A 26789-nucleotide genomic window follows, 5' to 3' on the forward strand; every position below is an offset into this window, starting at 1 on the left:
ACCAATACATTTTTTCGCAAAGAAATAAAAAGCAAAAATATAAACAAACATTATTATCGCAAAGAACCAATCACAAAATGGATAAGTAACAGGAATATCAATCTATTCCTAGTGTGGGGTATAGTTATACATAATACCCAACAAACAAACAATAGACACTTAGTCTCTAAATATAAAACTAATTAATTAAAAACTATTTTACTAAACCTCTTGTTTTTTTAGCAAACCCTTTGATTTTTTTACCAAACCTCTTAATCTAATTTTTTTTAAACTAACGATACATATAATACCTATAATAAATAGTATAAGTTATTGATAAAATTAAACCTTGGATATCAATTTTTGTAATAATATATGCAGGCACTGATTATTTATTTTAAATTTTAAATGTACATTTCATGTATGCATTGTATGTTTTATATTATTTAGGTACATATATGTACTGTCTGACAATTAATAAAATGAAAATCGTAAACTAATTTCGATTTATAAGAATGTTCTACCTGGAGACACCGATTTTATAGTTTACTAATTTATCATGAAAGTACAGACCATACCATACCAACCATTTAACCGACTTCAAAAAAAGGAGGAGGTTCTCAATTCGTCTGTTGTTCGATGTTTTTCATACTTTGCTGGGCCCAAATTTGATGAATGTTCCTTTACAATGTCTAAATAAGTCATCATTATTGTCATTATCAAATCATTCGGCTCACTGCTGAGCTCGAGTCTCTTCTCAGAATGAGACGGGTTAGGCCAACAGTCCACCATGCTGGCCCAATGCAGTTTGGCAGACTTTACACACGTAGAGAATTTAGAAAGTTCTCTGGTATGCAGGTTTCCTAACGATGTTTTCCTTTACCGTTTGAGACACGTGATATTTAATTTCTTAAAATGCACACAACTGAAAAGTTGCAGGTTCATGTCCCGGACCGGATTCGAACCCACATCCTCCGGAATCGGAGGCAGCAGTTATATCCACTGGGCTATCACGGCTCATTCTGTTTACAGTTTTGAACTCAGAAAAGCATTCAGATTACGATTCTGCATGTCGCCAGGAGGTTTGTTGGTCCATTCTTTTGTTATATACTACTTCCATATCACTAATAAGTAATCTAAAAAAAATCAAGAACTCTGAAACTACTGGATGAATTCAACTGAAACTTGCTCGATTTGAGTTCTACTACGAAAAGCCTTAAAGGCTTCCTTTGAATTGAAGTCTTATTTTACTCTGTAAAAGTATTTGTAATGAAATGCTGTTCGAAATTGTCGATGTATCGGTAATGTCCATTTAGTGTAGGATTTTTTATTTTATTATACGATTGAATAGTAATTAGTAGTACAGTCAAAAGGGTATTTTAATTTAGTTGTTATTTTAAATAGTTTGCGTTTACAAATTGTTATTTGTTTTTTTTTTTTCATGGGTTTTGGTGTAGGTATTCGTTTTTAAAAAGTCTGTTAAGATAAGAGTTAATAAAATAGGCACGACATTAAACAATGTTAGATGAGTTCGATCGATGTATGTAATAAGTACTGTTCTCTCAGGACCATGTAGCTATATATAAAGTAACTGTTAGCACAGTTTAGCAATCATATAGATTGGCAATAAATGATATGTGTGCGATATGCATATGTAGTACTTCTGTATGTTGCGCTTCACGCATTTTTATCCCCTAGACTGCGTTGTTTGTGTTTAATATCTAAATTATAGTGCAAGAGTTTATAACTCGATATTATATTTAAATTAAGTATCAAAAAATTCTGCCACTGATGTTTACAAGGCGTCGTGTACCACAGCTGACAAAGTGACAAGTATTGCAACTTGTATTGTACTGTTGCGTAGTCGATATACCTTGGACAGGCACTGAGCGGCGTGGGTATACCCTTAATACATAAGGTAAGGAACTAGATAGCTATTCATGCATCTTTTTAACCGACGTGGGTGTTTCTAACAAGTTCTTGGCAAGCGCTACTGTAAGCTACAAGCAACGTAGGCACGTATAATATAAACATTTATATTCTCTATTCTTATATACAAGGCAAACTATATTTATCGATTACCTACTAAGCTCTATGTTCTCGGCGAAACCCACTGTATGGTAGCTAAACTGTGTTTATAGCATATTTTTTACTTACCAATATTGTTTACTCTAATGTACGTACACACTAAAATTGGTCCTATTTTTTTTCTTACGTTACTACGAGAGAGACTGAGGACAAGACTTGGCTTACATTTTGTATTTTTATTGTTGAGTTACCTAATGTTAAATATTATCTACTCTCGTCTTCATGCAAACATTTGTTTTTTAATTCTTTTTAGATAAGGAATATTTTATCTTTCTAGATAGAGCAACATAGAGTAAATATTTATAGAAATGTAAACAGATTTATTTCTGATTAGGGTTAGACACCTCGATCTATACTTACCTCTCTAAAGAAAGCTAAATTGATATATTAATCGTAATTGAGTTATTAATGAGTATGAATACTTTATAACATGTGCTTTTGTATGAGGTTCTATCTAGATAGATAATACTCGTATTATGTATATATTTGTAACACTTGTAATCTACCATAATATATAGTGCCAATAAAAATACCTATTTTTCTTGAATTTTCCACTGAAATCGATATTTTGGTAAATGTTTCGATATTGTTCGTAGTCGATATTTGCGTGTTTATAAACATTTGTAATTAATCTTCTCTATAATCTATCTGTGTTACATTTTCTTACCTCTGAGATTTCGTGTCCACATACTGAAAGAATATCAAACAAATTCGAAAGATTTCGATATTTATTATAACTAATATGTCTTGGTTTCGATAAATTAATTAAAGAAAATAATTAAAAACCGACTGTACATACACTTTACAAGCTTTGCACAAAACCTAAAAATGTGGACACGTGGATTATTGAGTCTCTGAATAAATGTTTGTAATCAAAATCTGCGGTTTTATTTCAATTTTCTTTTTATTTTTAGTTTGTAGTAATTTGTAATTACCAGTAACAGTAATTATCTCGTAAATAATTAAAATTATGTTCTTCATGTGGTTGGCAATTTGACAAAGTTTTTGGTATGGTGGCAAGATTGTTTAAATCAAGCCATAATTCATGTTGATGAAATCATCAGTATTTTATGGTTTTAATTTAACATTATACGTATTCTCTGCACGTCTATCATTTCCTACATAAAATCTATATAAATGCATTTTTAAAATCTTAAAATACATTCGTATATAATATACGTATCTGGGTGTTTCTGAAATAGGATATTGAAATAAAATAATATTTTTTTTTTGATAAAGTGTATTTATAAATCTATTTTTACTTAATATACCTCTAGCTATCTTCTGTAGATACGTAAGATATGTTTCTTGCTCCTTAGAAAATAGAAAATCCCAACTGAAAAACAAGAAATGATAAATTAGGCAAATCAGAAAAATTGATTTTTTGTATATATTTGTATGGAAGCAGTCCCCCTGGCCAAGTGGCAGTCGATACTCTTTCTACTATCACTAACGCTTCGAACACTTGAGAGACAGATCTTGATCACGTGACTTGTCGATAGCAAATGTCATTCCCATACATCTTTCTAATTTTCGTTAGCGATCGTAGAAAGAGAATCGACGTTCCACTTGGCTAGGGGCTTGGCTTGGCTGATGTTACAGACCTACTTATTCAATTTAATCTACCAATACATCTATACTTAATATTATAAAGAGGTAAAGTTTGTGTTATTGAAAGGGGGTAATAATCTCTGGATCTACTGAACCGATTTTGAAAATTCTTTTACCAATAGAAAGCCACGTTATTTGTGAGTGTCAATAGGTATCATCCCCGTATTCCAACGTATCGAAACCTCAGGTCGAAATCTAATAAGTAATAAATAATTGCAGATAATTATGTTAGCTATACATAGGTACCTATCTACAGTTAACAATCAAAACTTCATACCTACTTGACATCTCAATTAGTTCTACCAGTCTTACTTTTTGTTTGTTACGTTCAATCTAGATACGCACATAATTCATCCACTTGTACCTACCTAAACATACCGTCTATTCTCCACGTATATATCTATAGAATGGCCAAAGCCGCGCGGTTTCACCCGCATAGTTCCCGTTCCCGTAGGAATGCGGGGATAATATATAGCCTATAGCCTTCCTCGATAAATAGGCTATCTAACACTAAAATAAATTTTCAAATCGCACCAGTAGTTCCTGAGATTAGCCCATTCAAACAAACTCCTCAGCTTTATAATATTAGTACTTATAGATAAGACTTACTTATAGTAGGTATTTGAAAAAAAGTTTTAGTAACTAAAACCGAGAAAGGTAAGGTAAGGTATTTTGGGCACATAAAGAGGATGAACGGAAATGGTGGAAGGAGAAGGCCAAGGCAAACGTTCCTGGACTAAATCCAGGACATTCTAATTAAAGGCTAGGTCCAGAGCACCCTAAACCGTCGAACGTGTATGAAAGGATTGTGGACGACAATTCTGTAGTAAATTATGTAGCTTTGCCCAGCGATATTTTATTATATTAGATATGTTACATGCCTTCAAAATCACCGCATAAAGTGATCCGAATTTAGCTACTCCACACAGAGACCACAATATGCACCTATGTATGCTTATATTATATATTTTTTCACTTCCTGAACACACAACTCAATATTGTAAACAATATTTAGGTATTATTTGTTTAAATAACTTTTATTTATTGTTATTATTGTAAATAACTTAATTAAATTAAGTCAATTAGTCAGTTTTGTTCGCCTCAGTTTTTACGCCCTAGTGACATATCTAATAGTATAAAATCTTTGCCTTTATCCATGTATGTACTTATATGACTCACCTGAACAGCATTATCGCTTAGACAATTAGCTAAGGCGGCTGCCCTTTCACAACCGTCTTCATCATCGCTGATCTGCTCGTCGTTTACTAAAAATACAAAATAGTATGTTTCAAAATGAGATGAGAGCCGTGATAGCCCAGTGGATATGACCTCTGCCTCCGTTTCCGGAGGGTGTGGGTTCGAAACCAGTCTGGGGCACCTCCAATTTTTCAGTTGTGTGCATTTTAAGAAATTAATTATCACGTGTCTCAAACGGTGAAGGAAATACATCGTGAGGAAACCTGCTTACCAGAGCAACCTGCTTTTCAATATTTGTTCGTAAATCATGAAAAACATACGAAATATCAATGTGATTCAAGAATATTTGAATAAATATATAAAGAATATTTATAATTCAACCCCAAAAGTGGTGAAATAGGAGTTAAAAGTTTGCATTGATTTTCACGCGGACTAAGTCGCGGGCTTGTGCTAGTACTTAATATTTATGATAAGTCACGATATATTTAGAACATATAGTAGAAGTAAGTATGCGCCTACCTTTTTTACAAATGTCGTACAATTTCTTGACGCTCTCCATTTTGTCTTTGTCGCTTTCGTATTCTTTCTCCGACATTTTCATCGAGCCGCTTTCATCAAACATCCCTTTATCGTCAATCTAAACAACAATATCCATTCAGTTCTCATTCAGTTCCTAACCGATATACGAATATTAGCATTATAAAAATTTAGGCATTTAATATTTATCTAACACCACAAACAAATATTTAGATTAGGTTAATTTAGGTAACCTACCAGTGGCGAAGGATGGAATTTAAATGAAGGTAAGCCGTCCCAAAGATAAGAAAGTTTCCGGTTTTTTATAACTAGATACAGTACAACAATGGATATGCATGGATTATTATTTAAGGTAAAAATTCCCGGCGGGAATCGGCTTGCATGAACTCTTCGCCGCTGGTACCTACTATTATTTAGGTAGGGAGGTATGGTGGTTCGATCCCTCCCCTCTGGACTATTGTACTTAGCTTACTGAAAGTTTAGAATAGCTTACCATTCCTTTCCTCTGGAATACACATTTAACTAGACACTTGACGTTTTTGTTTGCAGCGACGTGGGTTTCCTTCAACTTTTGGATATCATCCTTGGAAACCGGGATTTCCTTGCTGCACTCCACAGCTTCTTGTACAAAAGTCTGCTTTACCTCTTGATCGGTTCGGGCCTAAAATAAAACTAGTATTAAAAAACAGGAATAGGCACGTTGATCGTTATTTTTTTATATATATATATTTTTTTTATTCTTTACAAGTTAGCCCTTGACTACAATCACACCTGATGGTAAGTGATGATGGAGTCTAAGATGGAAGCGGGCTAACATGTTAGGAGGAGGATGAATATCCACACCCCTTTCGGTTTCTACACGACATCGTACCGGAACGCTAAATCGCTTGACGGTACGTCTTTGTCGGTAGGGTGGTAACTAGCCACGGTCGAAGCCTCCCACCAGCCAGACCTGGACCAATTAAGAAAACCTCAATCGGCCCAGCCGGGGATCGAACCCAGGACCAAATTGCAAATATGTTACCATTAAATTGTAAAATACGTTACTTTATAATCTCACTCGTGATATTATAATCTACCATCATATTGTGAACTGACAATACTGATTACAATTTAACGTGTTATTTTTCGGTATATTATATTTTTATAAGTTACTCCATTTTTACAGCGATACTACTGTAAGGGCTGAATTAAAGAGGTACAAGAGCGGACGAAGTCGCAGGCGTCCGCTAGTCTATACTAATATTATAAAGCTGAAGAGTTTGTTTGTTTGAAAGCGCTACTCTCAGGTATCACTGGTCCGATTTGAAAAATTCTTTCGCTATAGGCTATAAATACCTATTATCCCCGTATTTCTACAGGAATGTGAACCACGCGGTTGAGCTTTCAGCTAGTGTTAAGTATTATTCGTCTCATGACAACTATTCGAAGGACGGGAACCACTGTTGGTGTAGTCAAATCATTGAAAAATTAAAAAAAGTAAAGTAGATACTTACATAAGATGAACCGATGATGAAGATACACAAAAATATAAGTCCAAATGTCATTTTCATTTTGTTACTGAACAAAGACTAACTCACTTTTTGGTAATGATACCTTTTTATACTAACTTGTGATTCAACCAACCAGAGAAATTTTAAATAATGTTTATTTAAATGGTGATTTAGTGTTTTTAGGTAGATAATCATATTTAATTTTTAATAATGAGGTTATTTTTCTTACCATAATTACGTAAGCCTACAGGTAGGTACAAGTTAGGGTTTGACTACCTATTGGCATTTTCAAAGTTACTCGTAATAAAGCAATGCCTGAAGCAGTTAGTTAAATGACTCGATCTTTTAAAAGTGAGGTAACTTAATTGGTTCGATGATTCGTTAGTATGTATAGCTTCGAATCATCAGATCCAGGGTTTAAATCTCAGTAAGTATTAGCTCGGAGTTGGGAAATTAGATCTCCGTACCTCAGAAAGAAATAATCCCGGTCATTATTATTAAGGGGATTACGAATTTAAAAGAGCTTGTTATATAATTGAGTCGAATCTTTCTTTAGTCTCTAAATAAGGTCACGTAACAGTTACCGTTGCCTGAATTATCAAGGATTATTCAGGCAAATACATTTTCAATGGGAAATGCCTGTTGGCGCACGCATTAGTGTACTAAAATTTTTCTTAGATGGTTAGTCTTATAGTAGGGGAGCCCGGGATGCTAAATTCACAGTTACTTAAGCGTCGTTGGAATCAATTAGATTTGGTAGATTATAGTCAAATTAACATCTGATAATGGTCGTTAATGAATTATCACCCTAAGCTCGCCAACCGCATTGTAGCAGCGTGGTGGGTCAAAGCTTCATATCCCCTCTCCTATAAGGAAAGAAGCCTGGCCCTATAGTGGCTGTTAAATTGGGCAGATAATGCGTATTGGCAGAGTTCACACACGTAGAGAATTAAGAAAATTCTCAGATCGAGACACGTGAAATTTAATTTCTTAAAATGTACTTATCTGAAAGGTTGGACATGCCCCTTATCAGATTCGAACCTACACTTTCCTAATCGAAGGCAGAGGTCATATCCACTGCGTTATCACGTCTTTTTTAAGTAAATAAGCAAAAAAATTGGAAATTTCGAGTATAATAAAGTTCTCTTCTTTAAAAAATTAAAAAAATACTTAATTGGACAAAACATAGATGTACAACTAATAGATAAACACATTGCTATTATTTACGAATCATAATTTTTGCCAGCGGAAACGTGTTTTGTGATCGTTTTTTAATACTTTGCTATAATAATGATTGGCTGTATGATTATTAAAATAAATATAATTGGTAGGTAGTACGAGTAGGTATATTTGTCTTAGTTTTTTGCTATATCTTTTTTTTTAAATATGACTATATACAATATGATAAATATTCCCATTCCCCTGCAATTAGTCGGGAAAGAGTGTGTTAAGAGTGTGTACGACTAGTCCAACGGGGCGGGGATCGAACCACCACCCCTCCGATGATGAGTCCGACCGCTCTTACCGTTGACCTATTGAGGCTCAAAAGTTAAGTACTATGTATACCTATTGAAGATCGTGGTATTTTTACGGTCAATCACAAATTCTTGCCACGATATTGATCACGCTGGGCATGCGGGTTGTTCAGCGCAGAGCTAGGTTTCTCGCGCCGATATCGCAGCTGCCCGACACCGGCTTGTGCCATTTGTGCCTGTGGGAATGGTTATACCGCCATTCGTCGACCGCCAGAGCCTCGTCGGTTCATCTGCAGGGTGCACTACGAGTAGGTGAGGCAGTTGGGAAGGCTCACTGGTACTAGCCTGCCCCTTACATCCCTTCAGGTGGATTGACGACATCAAGCGCGCCGTAGGAATTAGCTTGATGCAGGCGACTCAAGATCCTGATTTTTGGAAGTTACAAAAATTCTATTTTCTACAGTGGATCATCAGCAGTCATCGGCTGATATGATGATGATGATGATTTTTTTTATTATTTACAACTAAGCCCTTGATTACAATCTCACTTATGGTAAGTGATGATGAAATCTAAGATAGAAGCGGACTAACTTGTTAGGAGGAGGATGAAAATCCACACCACTTTCGGTTACTACACGTAATCGTACCGGAACGCTAAATCGCTTGGCGGTACGTCTTTGTCGGTAGGGTGGTAACTAGCCACGGCTGAAGCCTCCCACCAGCCAGACCTGGACCAATTAAGAAAATCTCAATCGGCCCAGCCGGGGATCGAACCCAGGACCTCCGTTTAGTAAATTCACCGCGCGTACCACTGCGCCGCGCAGGCCGTCAAATGATGATAATGATGATGATGAAGATCGTAGTTGATCAATTGCCGGGCGTACCTACCTACATAAATTAAACGCTGGGTTTACCTACATAGCGAGAGGCGAAGCGATAGTATGAACGAACACATATCTACTACCTATTCATCATCATCATCATCAGCCGATGGACTTCTAGTGCTGGTCACATGCCTCTTGCATTGACTTCCAAATACAACGATCGCGAGCCGCCTGCATCCAGCAGTTCCCTGCAACCTGTTTCATGTCCTGGGTCTGCCAACAGTGCGCTTTCCGGTTCAGGGTCGCCATTCCAGCATTTTGGGACTTCAATCCATCGGCTCTTCGACATAAGTGGCCTGCCCATTGCCATGTAGCACCGCGACTCGCTGAGCTAGGTCAGTGAGTTTGGTTCGTCTGCGGATCTCCTTATTTCTGATTCAGTCACGCAGAGAAACTCCTAGCATAGCTCGCTCTATCGTCTGCTGAGTGACTTTGAGTTCTAATAAGGCCCATAGTTACCGACTGTCTCCGATCCGTAGGTCATCACTGGCAACACGCACTGTTAGATGACTTTTGTCTCCATGCACTGAAGAATTTTGGACGTAAAGATGTAGGTAGATTACACGTGTTATATTTTGAACAATGCAATTGCATATAATTGCTAACATGACACACGAGACATTCAAATAGCTAGACATTAGAAACTTTGTGGCGGAAAAAAAACACCACCAATTTACTGTAATCGCTCGTCATAGTAATTATGGGATCGCTTAGAAAAAGAGGCATACTGCTTGTATGATTTTATTAGTGCTGTGTAATATTAAATTATGCCCCCGTGAGAGCCGTGAAAGCCCAGTGGATGCCTCTGCCTTTGTATCGAAGGGCATAGGTTCGAATACGGTCTGGGACATGCACTTTAACTTTTTTAAAAATTAAATATCACATGGCTCAATTAAAAAATGTCGTGAGGGAACCTGCGTACCTGAGAAATTTCCTTATTCTCTATGTGTGTGAAGTCTGCCAATCCGCATTGGGCCAGCGTGGTAGTATTTGACGGCCTCCGTGGCGCAGTGGTGTGCGCGGTGGAATTACAAGACGGAAGTCCTGGATTGGATTCCCGGTTGGGCCGATAGAGGTTTTCTTAATTGGTCCAGGTGTGGCTGGTGGGAGGCTTCGTTCGTGGGTAGTTACCACTCGCAAAGGCGTACCGCCAAGCGATTAAGCGTTCCGGTTGTGTAGAAACCGAAAGAGGTGTGGATTTTCATTCTTCTCATAACAAGTTAGCCTGCTTCCATTTTGGATTGCATCATCACTTACCATCAGGTGAGATAGTCAAGATAGAAGATAACTTGTAAAGAATAAAAATAAAATAAATGGTGGACTATTAGTCTAACTCCTCTATTCCTCTCGAACTGAGAGGATACTCGTGCTCGACAGTGAGCCTAATATGGGTTGATAAAGATGACATTATAATTCTACCCATAAGGTGTTAAAAAGTAATGAAAAATCATAAGTAGTGTTACCATAAGTTTAATAATTAAGGAAAATAAAAGATTGCAGGATTATGATTGTAAATGCATTTCGTAACGAAGAACGATGCCTCACAGATATCCTTGTATGAATCCGCTGAAACAATGAATAATTGAGTTAATAAAATAAATAAATGGGAGCAAAAAAAGTAGGACACCGGTTTTTGACATTCTATATAACTCTGCAATGGCTCTTCTTTCCTTTATTGTTGTATCATGACAAAAATAATATTTTTATTACATATATATTGTATATATATATTAGGTAGGTTTACGTATATGTATAGTATAACTACTTAATCTTACAACTTCATTGAGTATATACCAAAATACATATTATAGGCTTATTCGTCGAATTTACATTCAGTACTTACCAACTTTTCTGCAAGCTGTTATTGCATCCTTAGCTGGTTGTTTAATCTCTTCAGGAAACAATATATCGGCTTGTTTCATCGCCGCTTCATAGTTAAGCTTATTGTTTTTTACCTGCAAAATTATAGGTAAAAATAGGTTATACTTACAGTTAGTATACAATATAAATAATCTTATACAATCAAGTGATCCGTAACTTCAGTGTTTAATGTACTTAGACAACTCTTTTTGTGAATTTAGTACAACTACTGTAACTTATTTCCTTATACAACTCTTTCAAAATTTAATATAATCATATTGTAAATAATTGAATATAGATTCGGTCAGTTATTAATTCGTATTTGAAGTATGTAATAAGGTGTACACACCGCATTCGCCATTTTCATGATGCAAGCAATATAACACATGACCTCCTTTTCTTCTATGAAGACGCCTTCATTTAGAGGATCGATTTTCTCTAAAAAATATTAATTATATTTTATATCGGTAAGGTAGTAACAGTACCTAGAGCTATTTGAAACAGAGCTCATCCAGTATGTACTACCGCCATACTATAGTTACACCAGTTTTTCTTGATTTCCAGTGTAAATCAGACATATAAGGCTTCATTATTATCATCTTTATGTCATCCGATGGACGTCTACTGCAGGACATATGCCTTTTGTAGGGACTTCTAAACATCATGATCCTGAGCCGCTTGCATCCAGCGAATACCTGTGACTCGCTCGGTTATATATGGCTTAACACCTATGTTTTAGGTAAATTGTTTCGTCAATAATTATGCCAGAAATTCCTTTCATCATAACAGAAAAGTTTAAATGGTGTTGCAATATGTGAGCTGAATCAAAGAAAATATTAACTTGTTTATTTTCATTTCAATTTAAAAAAAATCCTTACATCATTTTGGAAAAAAGCTGATACTCATATACTACAGAACCAATATTAACCAAAAATAGCTAAGAACCACCGCAAGGAGACTGGCATTCAAATAAAAAAAACGCATCGAAATTGGTCTAAACGACAGACATCGACGTTTTTTTATAACGGAGGTACTTGTACATAGGTATTCTGTGTCGGGAGTTAAAGGCATTTATACAAATAGTAGTATACTTAATGTTAAATCTATTTACTAATTTCATACCTACTTCTCATAAAAAAAATCGAAACAGTCCGCAAGTACTGTTTATATTAACAAATAGTTAAGTTTACCGTCTGCAACGTTAATTTTTGGTTGGCAAGTTTTTCTCATCATCTTTCCTGTTGATTTTATTTGTTTCATCGTCATCTGTGAAAATATAATTTTTACACAAGTTCTAAGCAAATTACTTTTATCTTCTACTATTTCTTACTATACACTATAGAAATACATTTGCAATTTATATAGTATTTGTAATTAATGCAGTAGCTTGGGATCGAATATCCACTAAAATTGTTGAATTTTAAATATGTAGTCAAGAAAACTTAACGATAGATTCATGCTTACACCTATATCATGAATCCTATGACCCCGAAACCCAAAGTTTGAATGTCAGATTTTAGCTTAATTAATTGAAGAAGCCAAAATCATATATATCTTTATATGAGTGAAACTAAAAATTCATGTATTAAGTAATTAAATTATAAATATTTTGGTACTTTACAAGAATGTTAGATCTTACCGCGTCGCAAAGTGTAAGTGCTAACAGAAATTTTACGACCGCTATAAGAATGGACATGGCCTATTCTTCTAGACCTTGATCTTGTCTGACCACTTATATGATGGGCGATAATTGATTAATGACGATGCTAGACTTAACACTTACGATATTGACACCATACTAATGGTCTTTAAGTTAAAGAGCAGATTTGTTTTAGTATTTCTTTTAAATTCAGTTGATTGCCTGAACTAAACCTACATGAAATATCATGTAGGCTTAGTTCACAAGTGCTCTTTTATTTTTCAGATTATTATCAGACGTACCGACTAGCGTTTCGGTACAATGTCGTGTAAAACTAAAAACCGAAAGGGGTATAAATTTTCATCCAACTCCTAACAAGTGTCTACTTGTTTCCATCTTAGATTGCATCATCACTTACCATCAGGTGGGATTGTAGTCAAAGGCAAACTTGTAAAGAATAAAAAAATCAAGATTTGCAAAGTTTTTGTAGAATGTTTCTCCTTACACACATAAAACGATACTTTTGATTATGCTCACATGACTTTCTAAATCCAGGATGCTAGAGAGACGGGTGTCGGGTCCATCGTGCTGCAGAGAGAAAAGCTCCGTGTAGATCCCTGAACTTGTGACCAATGGGTGTAGGGTTAAGGAATTCCTTGACAATCGATTGACACACCCCTTCTTTTCTGTCTTCGAGGAACTCAGTATTTCATAACCCTAGAACTTGAAATCGCATTAACTGGAACTACGAATAAGTTAGTATATAGATATTTGAATATAAATGTAAAATTGTATAAAACACGACTGTGTCCCAAAAATTAAATAACAAAATATGGTTATCCTACAAATAACTGGAGTGACCTGCAAATTAGTGTAGTATATAATTTACACGTATGTAATTGTATGTATATGCGTGCTGTTAATATTCAATTTCCGAGGGTATGAATCTTGGAAAAGGAATTACCTACAAGAACGTCCAGGCTTAACATAGAATGACAAGTTTAATAAAATTAAATATGAAGTATGATATTATATAACCTCATAAGAGGGCTCAAAGTCACATAACAGGCGATGGAACGAGCTATGCTCGGAGTATGTGTGTGCTCGAATCAGAAATGAAGAGTTCCGCCGAATAACCAAAGTCACCGACATAGCTCAACGAGTCGCGAAGCTGAAGTGGCAATGGGCGAGGCACATTCAAAAAGCCGATGGACGTTGGGGTCCCAAGTTGCTTGAATGGCGACTCCGCACTACAAAGCGCAGTATTAGTCGACTCCCCACTATGTGGACTGACGACATCAAGCGAGTCGCTGGGATTCGCTGGATGCAGGCGGCTCAGGATCGTGATGTTTGGAAGTCTCTAAACAAGGCCTATGTCCTGCAGTGGACGTTCATCGACTGTTATGATGATGATGCTCATGATATTGAATACAAAAAGAAACGAATAACAAAAGGAAGTCATCGAATGAAGCATTATTTGGTTGGAGTCATAGATTTAAGAGTCGGTGCAGAGTTGTTGGAATAAATACACTTATCTAAATAAAGCCAGTGCGCGTAGACTATTATTTCTGAACTTGGCTGATACACTGCCGTGTCTTGATACTTGAGAATTACTAATTAGGTGCATTCTTAAGAATGAGGAGATCTTGAAATAATGTATTATGTATGTACCTAGGTACTATAGATTGCAGATGCGTCGTCTAATTTTTTCTGACCTTCGCGGTAACATTTCCGTGTCTAGATACTAAGTATCCTTTTGATTGAGGATTTTAACTGAATGAAGTGGGTTGATCTTCGTTATAGTACAACACTAATGGTATATTACGTTCTATTATCAATCAATCATATGTCTTCTATTACCTTATTTAAATAGTAAAGGTTTACAAAGCAATCCTTTAAAAGGCATAGTGTATTTAAAAAAATCTGAGTCCAAGTTAGCTCTCCAATATGATAGTTCCCAACTATTGTGCAGGATTTTTGGTTCTCGTGTTATATTTTATTCATTTACCATCAAATTATGCGGTAAGAATTGCATTTTTCATGCAGCTTTAGTTTATTCAGTTAGTCTCTGTCTACAGTAACTTGTTTTTATTGTATAAATGGGTTGATTTTCGATTACTGATTTTTAAATGCTCTTAGATGACTAGACAGCAGCTGAAAAATTCCGGGAAACTCATGAAAAAATCGTGCATGCCGAAGAACGAAGTGACCGAAGGTAATACGATAATTATTAATTAATATTATTTATAATTAATATTATTTACAATTATTATTAATTTGTTATTAACAAACAAAAGAATTAAACTCGAAATTAGCTTTATACTTTAATTATTAGCTAATTAAAATTTAATTTTTCAATTTAAATTCAAATGGATTAAACGTATTCCCATCTATTTTTAGGTCAATCATAACTTGTAAAGATGTTATTTTATAACATTTTTTAAATGTTGTTTTAGAACAAATTGGACAAATTGAGCAAGGGAAATTCATAGAAGAACGAAACGTAATGTGTTACGTGGCCTGTGTATATTCTATGACACAAGTGGTATGTACTTAATAATAAAGTATGAAAATCATCATTATCTTTATCGGTCTATTTAAATGGCCCACTTCAGGCCCTGGCTTGGCACATGAAGTATCTAATGGCATGCTTTAAATCTTACCCACATAATCTAGAGGAAATTTTCCTTTTCTTTCTCCTCTCCTCTGAGGCACTTTTATGAAAAACATCGTAACTGCATCTAAACATACATCTATAAGTCCATACTGATTATAAAAATCTTATTTGGCTTTTAAGCGCTTACGTATCTATTCTTATACCAAATTTGCTCGTAAAGTATCCCTTATTTCACCAATTAAAATATCGTAATGTATCTCATTACGCAAGTGTGCCGTAATGTAATGTGAAATGCACATGCGCCGTAATGTAAATTAAAACCTTTTATGTTACATTACGTAAATGTTTTTAACATAAAAACGAACGGTACTTTTTTAAATCTTAGCAAAGCGTCAGAAAAGTGCTTAACATTTTTTTAATAAAATTAACTTTGATTAATTACAGCCTCTCCTTCCTTATTATAGCTCTCGCCTTCGGCTCGAGCTTGCAATATCGCCTCGGCTGTTGTTTTCAACTTACCGCACTTATATCGTAATGTACTATTATGTTAAAGCACATTTCAAGCACAATATGTTATGTAACTGTAATTACGTGAAAATGCTACGAGGAAAATGTAATGTTTCTAGGTAAAAAACAATAAACTAAATCACGAGGCTATAATTAAGCAAGTAGATATGATGTTTCCGCCTGATATGAGGGATGCGGTGAAGGTTGCCGTGGAAAATTGCAAGGACATAGGTAAGACTGAAAGATATATTTTTATTATAGAATATTAGCCATATTATCCATACGTATGGACAAGGAAAAATGAACAAAGTGAACTACCTTGCAAGGACCAACAAACAATAGGAAAAGAAGCGCACCACAAGAAAAATTGACTGATATAATAATTAGAAAAGTAGGTGAAAATTGGGTAATAAACGCAACGGCAGACAGACAGGGAAAATTGGAGGAGGCCTTTACCCGTAGTGGGGTCCATATTGAAAAATAATAAATAGAAAGAACAATTGTAATTGTAAATTTTAACATAATTGTTTGTAGATATAATGTGAAATCATATATTATGTAGAGTTTGGTTAATGAAAGTAGAGACTAAAATCACCCGCCTATAAAAATATTTAAAAAACAAATTTTTGTTTGTGAGTACATTACTAGCTATAATACTATAAGTATTAAACTCAGTTATTCCAATATTTGCACTATAAATTTGAGAATTTATTTTCCATCATCATATTTTCTATCTTCATATTTTCTGTGGAGAAAATTTCTCAATATTGAGCTGACTTATCTTAAAAAAAAAACTCGGTCTGGACCCTCGACAAAGCCTTTACAATCCAAATTCTTTATTTGACTACTTACGAGTTCCTATGGTAGTAACTTATGCTAATAAACTTTCAGATACATCCAAATGTTGTTTTTTGGGATTAGACTAAATAATTGTAATTTTTTTACTCGAATCTAGCTGAAAGTGTAAATATACAATATAATATTCATAAAATATTTTTTTCAGGCAAGAAATATAAAGATATATGCGAGGCTTCGTATTGGACCGCCAAATGTATGTATGATTATGATCCAAAGAATTTTGTATTCCCTTAAAATTTCAATTAAAATACTTAATATTTTAACTTGTTTGTCATTTTATTAACGACCATTTTAAAATCTTTTCGAACTTTTGTTTTTAATCAGTCTATCGGTTTGAACATATTTTTTTTCTTAAAACAAATGTCAATGATTGTTGGACATCTATAAAAGAGATAAAGTTTCTAGTGACGTAAGGGGTAATCTCTGAATTTACTAAACCGATTTTCAAAATTATTTTCAAAATTTTACCACTAGTAAGCAATGTTATTTGTGAGTGTCATAGGCTATATTTTATCCTCCGGTACTTTTTTAAATCGCATTTTCACGGGAACGGGAACTATCCGGGTGAAACAGCGGAGCGTTAGCCAAGTACTAAATATTAAGTACCACAATATCTACAATACTTTGTCTTTTCCAACTGTTGCGAAAATATCTGCTAGGATTAGGTTGGTAGGTACTACAACACGTAAGACCCAGGACCTTTTGTTTTTAAATTTTAATCAAAGTAACGGTTGAGCTATTAAATACCTATACTGCTAATTGCTGTAAAATTACATAAGAATTTATAAATACAGTATGCAAACAACTTTAATTAGCTTGTTATCACGTTAAATACGTTAATTTTTCTCAAAACGACTCATCAAAATAGCTTTGCATTGTTAAAAATGAGGAGTATTCGATGATGAGATACCTACTGTTAGTTAATTATGTAGCAGGCACCTACCAGTGGTAAATCGTTATTGCCCCCTACATTATTAAGCTTAACTAACGTTGATTGCAGTATCGCAAAACGTTTTAATTCCCATATGATTAAACGAATTAAATTAGGGGTTTACATCTAATAGGTGGGTGATTCGAAAATTTTAGACTTTAAATTAATTGTCAAAGCAGCAGAAACGTTTAGTTTCAAATTGTATTTCAAAACACGTTGAATTTTTGTTTCAAAATGTATCGTTTACGTGGTATAAGTTTGTGTGTGTTTTTTATAATGAACATCCATTTTTCACATGAGGTAAGTGCAATTCATATTATCTTTTTGAAAATTTTATTTACTGTAGCAGTATTTTTATTGAAATCATGTAAACAGTTTACACTTTCATATTTTTACAATAAATTGAAACGAGTCCTTCCTATCTGCAGCAAGTTACTTTTAGTATTACCTGAATATATGACTTACTCATTTTCAATGATGTGATTTACTATCAAGTAAATGTCGTTTTGTTTGCTTGCTTTCGAGATTGTACCCGACTGTGGCGAAGCCAATACGATTTTGGTATATGTGATAGGTGTAGATTTTTTCTACACTTTCATATTTTTCCAGCGAGTCCTTCCTGTACGCAGCAATTTACTATTATGGATTATTCGTTATCCACCATGTTCATTTACCTACTGTTTATTACAAGTTTTTTGTTTAACTGTTTTGTAGCGTGTTTTACCCCACTGTGGCGAAGTTAAAAGGAGGGGTTATGATTTTATTTACTTTCTTATGTTCCTCTGTAGCGTCGAATTTATTCATCTTACTGGTAATTATAGCCTGGGTAACTTATGTTACATTTTTACTGATTCATTACTTGGAGATGACGATTTTACATTGAAAACCTCTATCCCTATATCAATATTTGTATCCTCTTTGTTGTTCTATTTGATTTACTTCTGACTTGCGTCTTAGTTTTTACTTCATTATATTGTTCTGTTTTCTAATTTTGAGTCCCTACTCCTGGTTCTGATCAATGGCCCTTAATGGCACATGTTCAAAATATCGGAAGTTGTTGTACATATTTGAAATAAGGAGGATATTACTTGCTTGCAAACTTGGGGAAAATTGAGATTGTTCCACAAACCTATTCAGTTCAGCTGCAACAATAAAACTAAATTAGTATAACATTAATTTTGTTATCACTTATAAACATAATATTGTATAGATGTCGAGGGAACAAGTGAAGAAAACCATGACGCTTGTGAAAAATCAGTGCATGCCCAAAAATGGTGTTACTAATGGTATGTATTAATTATTATTTTTTTGTTTAACAAAGGTAAACGATAGTAAATTAGGAAAAAATCCATAGTTGGCTTACAACGGATATGAATAGAATAAACAAATTACAACAACATGTGTAGTTAAATATAAGTCCTTACACACAACGCTGATTTTCTGTTAAATCTAAATCAAGTTTGATTATGATTACAATGTGTCTTGTAGAGCTTACAAATATTTAATTAAAGAAGAAAGAAAAATGTTAATTTAAAAGCACGTTAATATGAAAATAAATAGCTAATCTGCAGGGTACCAAACACAAAATAATAAAGAAAAGACAAGAAACAAATTGGTTCCTGGATGGATGAATTGGAAAAAAAACTAGGGCTTCATAATTATTTCTAGTAACAAATATCGGCCTTCATTCGTAGATGGGTCCATGATGATTAAGAAGGAAAGAGACAGAAAAAAAAAGAAGAAACTTGTATTTTTGTAAATTCATTTATTGTTTTATGCATGCACATTATCTGTTACATTCTTTATGTAAATAAAAAGGCTATTATTATTATTGTTATTATTAATAATAGTAATAATTATCTGTATTCGCAGACGATGTTGGTGAGATCGAGCAAGGTGTTTTCATTGAAGAACATAATGTGATGTGCTATATTTCATGCATTTTCAAAAGTATTCAAGTCGTAAGTACTGTTTTACTTGGAAAAACTTCCATTTGTCGAGGAGTGAAGACATTCTTGAAGCCAGACTTCAAAAAGGAGGTGGTTCAAATTCGACGCGTACTTTTTTTATTTTACTACCTGTTAATAAGGTTGTACCAAATAAAAAGATAAGATATTTATTGTCCCGGTCTAAAATGTGTTTATTTCACGGAGTATGTTTGTTTGTTTTGTGAGTTTTAAATATTTTATCGTCAAAGATTTTGATCTCGAGAAGACTACAAAATGTCTTTAACGCTTAAACTTCAAAGGGGAAACAGAACTCTCTGGCATCAAGGATGTGTTCATTTTTCCCATGTTGCGTTAAAATCAAAATAACTGAAATACGTATTTGAAGTCGGTTCCATTTTCATGTTAAAAAGATCATCTTATTTATTTATTTTAATTCTTTACTGCACACAAAAAAATAAAGATACAAAAAATTAGAAAAAAAAACCACGCCACCGTGTCCTTTCGCTTGGCGGTTGTAGCGATCTATCTACTAATACAAATGTGCTCTTAAAACAGCAATAAGTGACATATTATTTTAACTCTAAACAATATTTGTACAGGTCAGGAATAACAGACTGGACAAAGATTTAATAAACAGACAAATAGACGTCCTCTATCCTAAAGACATAAAAGATGCAGTCAAGACATCCGTTTCGAAGTGCTTCCCTGTGCGTAAGTATCGAAATGATCTATACCTCGTGTAAATAACATACGACTATACGTGTACGAATGCTTAACTTTTTTTGAATTGTATTAGTAGTCCCAAGGTGACGGAATCGCGACCCCGTACTAAAAAGTGCAGTATTAGCTCAGGATCGTGACGTTTGGAAGTCCCTACAAAAGACCCATGTCCCGCAGTGGACGTCCATCGGCTGATATGATGAATAGTTGACGGATTGAGCAAATGACTAACCTGTAAATGTATGGGAATGACAGATCTGGATCACGTGACCTGTCGATAGCAAAAGTCATTCCCATACATCTTTCTAGTTTTCGAAGCGTTAGCGATCGTAGAAAGAGAATCGACTTGCCACTTGGCTAGGGGGCTGATGTCCAGTATTAACTCATCGCCTAAAACGAGCAACTTCGCAGGGTCCTATGCGCGGCTCACCGCCCGTTAATTGAGGTATAAGATATAGAATAGAGGCATATCTTTTAAATATGATCAATATTCCCGTGCCCCTCCAACTAGCCGGAAAAGACTGTGTTAGGAGTGGGTAAGACAATAGGTAGTCTAAAGGGCGGGGATCGATCCACCACCTCTCAGCGATGAGTCTGACCCTTTAACGTTCAGCTCTTCTTCTTGTTATATTCTGGGCCTCTTCCGCACTTGGCCACCACCGTTGAGCTATGGAAACACAGAACAGAAAACGCTGAAGCTAACGCTTATAACGGCCTCCGTGGCGCAGTGGTATATGATGTGGGATTTACAAGACGGAGGTCCTAGGTTCGATCCTCGACTGTGCTGATTAAGGTTTTCATAATTGGTTCAAGTCTGGCTGGTGGGAGGCTTCGGCCATGGCTAGTTACCACTCTACCGCCAAAGACTTACCGCCAAGCTTTACTTAGCGTTCCGCTACGGTGTCGTGTAGAAACCGAATTATATAACAGTACTGTTTCTTTTTTTTACAGAAGACTTATATGAAGATCCTTGCGAGGGAATTTTCTACGCTACAAGATGTCTGTACGCTGATAATCCAGCGAATTTTATCTTTCCATAAATTACCCATCAAGACCTAGCTAGCTAGCGTTTTGTTTAATAAGACACGTCTACTCCAATATACGTCTAATAAAGCTGTGTTCATATTGTTATTTCATTAATAAAAGAACATATAAGTTTCTGAAAATATTAATAAATGATTTAATTCATACGCAATTTTTTGTTAATGTTTAACTCTGTGTGAATTAGCTTTATAGTCGCATAAGAACTAATTACAAGTTGCTAGCTGAATGCCTCTTAAATCATGCGTCCATTAAGAAAACAAATACATGTATAGAGGAAACAAAGTACAAATTACCATGAAATCCTGTAATTATTCGACCTCTATATCTGCGGAAGATTACAATGTTAGGTTCATTTTTTTCTGAACGTTTTCGTGTATAATGTAAAAATGGATCGCATAGATTTTTCATTGTTGATAATTGTAACAGTTTTAGCTAGTGGAATTGATTCTGTAAGTTGAAAATAAATTTATTTCATATATTTATTTTTGAAGAACGTTTTATTTATTTATATAACGTTATTTTTTTTTTTTTTTTTTTTTTTTTTTTTTTTTTTTATCTCCAACTAATCAATAATTTTAGAAGATGACAAATTGTTACGTAGAGTAGGTACCTACAATATATTGAGTGGGTATCAATGTCCCTTTTCATTCTGAGTTGAGACTCATGCTCAATAGTGAGCAGAAAATGGGTTGATAATGATGAATGTACGAAGTGCAGTGAATCTAAGGCCATATTGATTTCAGCCGACCCTTAAATGTTGTCTCATGGAGGTTTATTAAATACAATCACTTAGTATTTTGTTTTGTTTCGTACTGTTACTTCATAATACATTATGTAGGTACCTATCAAAACGATTTTTCATATTTTATAACATATTTTTTAAATAATTGTTGTTACAATTCTCTCACAGGTTTCCTACCTGACGATTATTAAAATTATTATCATGATTACATGTAATTCCAAGTACCTACTTCATGCACGGGTAAATAACTATTATTTAACGTTGATTCAGATATGTTTAAGGTTAATTTTATACTTATCTATCATCTCGAAAAAATGGACGGATAATAAAACAATGTGCCTTTGAGTTTTGTACTACGAGTATATAATTTTGTTCTTTTTGATAAAAGATAAGAATATTAGCTATATTTTTCAAGTATTTCCCTTTTCCTCGATTTCAAAGAAAGAAAATAAATTTATTATTTTTTTGTTGTTTAAAAGAATATTTGCCATATCTTTTAAATATTATATAATATAATATTTTATAATATTCCCATTCCCCTCCAACTAGTTGGGAAAGACTGTGCTAGGAGTGGGTACGACAATAGACCAACGGGGCGGGGATCGAACAACCACCTCTCGGTGATAGGCCGGCCCCTCTTACCGTTGAGCTATTGAGGCTTTAATGTAAGACTTACAGACCTACCCTAATGACATTCTTGTATGTGCAGCTCTGTTTGATTTACGAGATTTGGTCGTATCTAAATACTATGTTAAGATCTAATTGTTTTTAGGAAAAAACGGAATTCTTTTAGGATACATTCGTAGTGCGTCTCTCTGCTAAACCACGGCAGTATTTCATTCAACACATCTTATGATTGCTATTACATAAAAATGGAACCGACTTTAAAGACGTATTTCAGTTATTTTGATTTTAACATTAATTAATTAATTACTTAACCGGTTTCATGAAAATTAAACGAGACCAATCTGAAAGTATTTTCTTTCAAACAAAAAAAGAATTTTCAAAATTGGTTTATAAATGACGTAGTTATGAGGTAACAAACACAAAAAACTTACACGTCGTATTGCGAACCTCCTCCTTTTTTTTGAAGTCGGTTATAAAAGTCAAACACCTCCACCTTTACAGATGACTAGACAACAATTAAAAAATTCATCAAAAATGTTAAAAAAGAGTTGCATGGGTAAAAACGACGTAACTGAAGGTAATTTTTGTTTTATTACGCTTAATTGTTTTTAAAGAGCAAAAAATTAATGTTTTTGTTTTTTAATTCGTAGATTTAGTTGGCGATATCGAAAAGGGGAAGTTTATAGAAGAAAGAAATGTGATGTGCTACATTGCATGCATATATCAAATGTCCCAAATAGTACGTATAATAAAAAAATATAAAGATTTTTTTTTAAATTAACGAAATAAATAACAGCGAGAAGAAATTTACAGAACAACTAGTACCGCAGGTGAATCCAAATTGTATGACTGACTACATTAAATAATTTAATTTAATATATTATTCATTTATTTCAAGAAATAAATTGAATTAATTTTAATGTGGAAACTTTTACGTGAATTAGTAAGCTTGCTGAAGCTTTGCTACGCTTAATGAAGGGTTAATTTTCTAAGAGATTTTTTTTCCTGTGTTACAGAGGTAAGACAAGCTGCTCCTTATTAATTATATTAATGAAATAATTCCTAAAAAAATAACTAAGATAAGTACGGGTACAGGCCGTATTTTTTACAGCCGCGTGGCGCAGTGGGTAATGACCCTGCTTTCTGCATCCACGGCCGTGGGTTCGATTCCCACAACTGGAAAATATTTGTGTGATGAGCATGGGTGTTTTCCAGTGTCTGTGTGTATTTATACATTATATAAGTATTTATATGTAGTATATAATTGTATATTAATATTATAATATTAACTATCTTAGCACCCATAACACAAGCTACTCTGTATGCTTACTTTGGGGCTAGATAGTGATGTGTAATGTTTAAGTGTAAGTAAAAGAGCCGTGATAGCCCAGTGGATATGACCTTTGCCTCTGATTCCGAAGGGTGTGGGTTCGAATCCGGTCCGGGGCATGCACCTCCAACTTTTCAGTTGTGTGCATTTTAAGAAATTAAATACTACGTGTCTCTCAATCGGTGAAGGAAAACATCGTGAGGAAACCTGCATACCAGAGAATTATCTTAATTCTCTGCGTGTGTGAAGTCTACCAATCCGCATTGGGCCAGCGTGGTGGACTATTGGCCTTACCCTATTCTGAGAGGAGACTCGAGCTCAGCAGTGAGCAGAATATGGGTTGATAACGACGAATGTTTAAGTATATTTATTTATTTATTTATTATTTATTTATTTATTTATTTATTTTTGCCTAAATCTTATCTTTTCGGTAGCTGCTTATATTAACCTTGATATTAAAAAGGAATTTAACTAATATTAAATCGCAATTGTAGTACGCAAAACTGGAATGTAGCCTATAATAAGTTACATTGAAATACTAACATAACAATGTTACAATAATTAAGATATTTTCCATATCACAGTCATTATGGAACTGCACGATATTTCTGTTGTTATGTGTATTGAGTAATACAAAAGTTTTCCATGAGGTAGATCAGGTAGATCTTGGCCCAAGTAATCAGTGCGATGACGTTAATGCATCATTTGTATTAAATCATATTATGACTAGTAGACTAGTGGACGCCCGCGACTTCGTCCGCCCATAGACCATTTTAATCCAGCCATTACAGTAGTATCGCTGTAAAAATGGAGTAACTTCTCCCATTTTCACGACATTTCCCTTCACTGCTCTGCTCCTATTGATCGTAGCGCGATGAAAAGTATACTATAACCTGAACAGGAGTATGAAAAATAATTGTATCTACCAAGTTTCGTTAAACTCCGTCGAGTAGTTTTTGTTTCTATAACGAAAATATAGACAGACAGACGAAAATTTTACTGATTGCATTTTTGGCATCAGTATCGATCACTAATACCCCCTGATAGTTATTTTGGAAATATATTTCATGTACAGAATTGACCTCTCTACAGATGTAAATTGTAGGTATAGATATTATTAAACCACTAGCTTATAATAAGACTCAGAAACTAATGTACAATTGGCGGTCTTATCGCTAAAGAGCGATCTCTTCCAGACAACCACTGTGGAAGAGAAAAAACGTAGGCACAGATTCGGGTATACATACACAAAAAATAAGACAAAGTTAAGTAATTTAAATACATATTCCTAAATACATAAATAATAAATAATATACAATATAACATACCTATGTTAATGTCAATGAACATAAAAAAATAGTATTATACTCACTGCTTAATTACGACGATTGTAATATAATAATTAAAACTATGACACCAGCTTCGTAAACCACAGATATGGTACTAATATACCATAAAACATAGATGTGTTAATTACAATGAACATAAAAAAATAGTATTATACTCACTGCTTAATTACGACGATTGTAATATAATAATTAAAACTATGACACCAGCTTCGTAAACCACAGATATGGTACTAATATACCATAAAACATAGATGTGTTAATTACAATGAACATAAAAAAATTAACTTAAGGTATGTCTGTTTATCTGTTACCTTTCACAGTTACGAGTAAACCACAGAACCGATTTGGATGTAATTTGGTATAGAGATAAATTAGACCTTGGAGCAGAACATAGGCTACTTTTTATTCCGGAAAAATCCGTTGTTCCTACAGGATTTGTAAAAAACAGAATTTCCCATCCGCTAATAGTTTACATAATAATTTAAAGATTTTTTTCAGATAAAAAATAATAAACTTAATTACGAGGCTTCAGTGAAGCAGGTGGATATGATGTTTCCACCTGAAATGAAGGACGCCATGAAAGCTTCAATTGAAAAATGTAAAGATATTTGTAAGTAAAGCTTTCCCTAACAATAGTTAAAGTTCATTTTAGTTTTAGAAGATAAATTATGCAATTGTATGTTGCACTTTGAACAACAATTACGAGTACCTACTGTACTATAAGCTGTAATAATTGTTCTACTAGGAAGCTATAAATTTATGATGACTTTAATCACAGAACAAGTATATATTTAATCACAGTAAGCTAAAGTATCACAGGGATCTATAATAGTTAGGTACCTATCTTCTATTATGTTCGTTATATCTTTGTTTTTGAATGAATTTAGAGTAATTCTTATTCAAAATATGGGAATTAGAAAAACATAAAGCGTGACACCAGACTATCTGTAGGCCTCAGATGATCACCACGATGAGACGAGAGAAAGACAAAATATGTCGACCAATAGCAGTGGACACCGTAATATCGTGCATTCTTTCGTCGCGTTTCTTAGGTCTACTGAAAGACAAAATTCGTAGGAGAACTAAAAAGATCAACATAGCGTTTAATACCTTACTAAGAGATGTTACAGATGACTCGCGGTTTCACCCGCGTAGTCCTGTTCCCGTAGAAAAATGGAGATTAAACCTATGACATTCACAAATTGATCTGTATTTTATATCTTTTCAGCCAAAAAATACAAAGACATTTGTGAAGCATCGTACTGGACCGCGAAGTGCATTTACGAAGACAATCCGAAGAATTTTATATTTGCATAATTTGATTTTTTTTAAATAAAATATATCAAATGAAA

The 26789-nt window shown here is 34.2% G+C and overlaps 4 protein-coding genes across 5 annotated transcripts; 2 read left to right on the top strand and 2 right to left on the bottom strand.

The window, feature by feature from the left end:
* Positions 1–3338: 3338 nt before the first annotated feature.
* On the bottom strand, positions 3339–7067 carry LOC112056389 (uncharacterized). Its single transcript, XM_024096813.2, has 5 exons — positions 6909–7067; positions 5906–6073; positions 5395–5512; positions 4858–4943; positions 3339–3403 (listed from the first exon to the last, which is right to left on the bottom strand). Exons 1-5 carry the CDS (start codon positions 6963–6965, stop codon positions 3383–3385), a joined length of 450 nt encoding a protein of 149 aa, XP_023952581.2. The 5' UTR covers positions 6966–7067; the 3' UTR covers positions 3339–3382.
* Positions 7068–10702: 3635 nt separating this feature from the next.
* LOC112056392 (general odorant-binding protein 72-like) lies at positions 10703–13489 on the bottom strand. Of its 2 annotated transcripts, none has more exons than XM_052886360.1 (5): positions 13301–13489; positions 12315–12390; positions 11474–11562; positions 11108–11219; positions 10703–10830 (listed from the first exon to the last, which is right to left on the bottom strand). In XM_052886360.1, exons 2-5 carry the CDS (start codon positions 12388–12390, stop codon positions 10742–10744), a joined length of 366 nt encoding a protein of 121 aa, XP_052742320.1. In that variant the 5' UTR covers positions 13301–13489; the 3' UTR covers positions 10703–10741. The 2 variants fall into 2 exon arrangements, with proteins under 2 accessions (XP_052742320.1, XP_023952584.2); XM_024096816.2 differs by lacking the exon at positions 13301–13489 and adding an exon at positions 12764–12977.
* A 722-nt stretch (positions 13490–14211) lies between these two features.
* Positions 14212–17007, top strand: LOC128198883 (general odorant-binding protein 72-like). Its single transcript, XM_052886361.1, has 4 exons — positions 14212–14978; positions 15220–15308; positions 16007–16118; positions 16891–17007. The coding sequence occupies exons 1-4, from the start codon at positions 14903–14905 to the stop codon at positions 16977–16979; spliced, it is 366 nt and encodes a 121-aa protein (XP_052742321.1). The 5' UTR covers positions 14212–14902; the 3' UTR covers positions 16980–17007.
* Positions 17008–17602: 595 nt separating this feature from the next.
* LOC112056390 (uncharacterized) lies at positions 17603–26754 on the top strand. Its single transcript, XM_024096814.2, has 9 exons — positions 17603–17976; positions 18887–18962; positions 19549–19637; positions 20225–20336; positions 21297–21370; positions 23260–23335; positions 23409–23497; positions 25936–26047; positions 26666–26754. Exons 1-9 carry the CDS (start codon positions 17911–17913, stop codon positions 26752–26754), a joined length of 783 nt encoding a protein of 260 aa, XP_023952582.2. The 5' UTR covers positions 17603–17910.
* Positions 26755–26789: the final 35 nt, after the last annotated feature.

The sequence above is a fragment of the Bicyclus anynana genome, chromosome 16 (assembly GCF_947172395.1).
Source record: "Bicyclus anynana chromosome 16, ilBicAnyn1.1, whole genome shotgun sequence".
NCBI classification, from domain to species: Eukaryota; Metazoa; Arthropoda; class Insecta; order Lepidoptera; family Nymphalidae; genus Bicyclus; species Bicyclus anynana.

Excerpts from the sequence above, each read along its gene's own strand:
- LOC112056389 (XM_024096813.2), bottom strand. The coding sequence starts at position 6,965 with ATGAAAATGACATTTGGACTTATATTTTTGTGTATCTTCATCATCGGT. Across the intron at positions 6,074-6,908 it reads TCATCATCGGTTCATCTTAT|GCCCGAACCGATCAAGAGGT; the intron begins GTAAGTATCTAC and ends GTTTTATTTTAG. Across the intron at positions 4,944-5,394 it reads GTACGACATTTGTAAAAAAG|TAAACGACGAGCAGATCAGC; the intron begins GTAGGCGCATAC and ends TTGTATTTTTAG.
- LOC112056392 (XM_024096816.2), bottom strand. The coding sequence starts at position 12,820 with ATGTCCATTCTTATAGCGGTCGTAAAATTTCTGTTAGCACTTACACTT. Across the intron at positions 11,220-11,473 it reads TCATGAAAATGGCGAATGCG|GTAAAAAACAATAAGCTTAA; the intron begins GTGTGTACACCT and ends ATAATTTTGCAG. Across the intron at positions 10,831-11,107 it reads AACAGCTTGCAGAAAAGTTG|CGGATTCATACAAGGATATC; the intron begins GTAAGTACTGAA and ends TCATTGTTTCAG.
- LOC128198883 (XM_052886361.1), top strand. The coding sequence starts at position 14,903 with ATGACTAGACAGCAGCTGAAAAATTCCGGGAAACTCATGAAAAAATCG. Across the intron at positions 14,979-15,219 it reads GAAGAACGAAGTGACCGAAG|AACAAATTGGACAAATTGAG; the intron begins GTAATACGATAA and ends ATGTTGTTTTAG. Across the intron at positions 15,309-16,006 it reads TATATTCTATGACACAAGTG|GTAAAAAACAATAAACTAAA; the intron begins GTATGTACTTAA and ends TAATGTTTCTAG.
- LOC112056390 (XM_024096814.2), top strand. The coding sequence starts at position 17,911 with ATGTATCGTTTACGTGGTATAAGTTTGTGTGTGTTTTTTATAATGAAC. Across the intron at positions 18,963-19,548 it reads CAAAAATGGTGTTACTAATG|ACGATGTTGGTGAGATCGAG; the intron begins GTATGTATTAAT and ends CTGTATTCGCAG. Across the intron at positions 19,638-20,224 it reads TTTTCAAAAGTATTCAAGTC|GTCAGGAATAACAGACTGGA; the intron begins GTAAGTACTGTT and ends ATATTTGTACAG.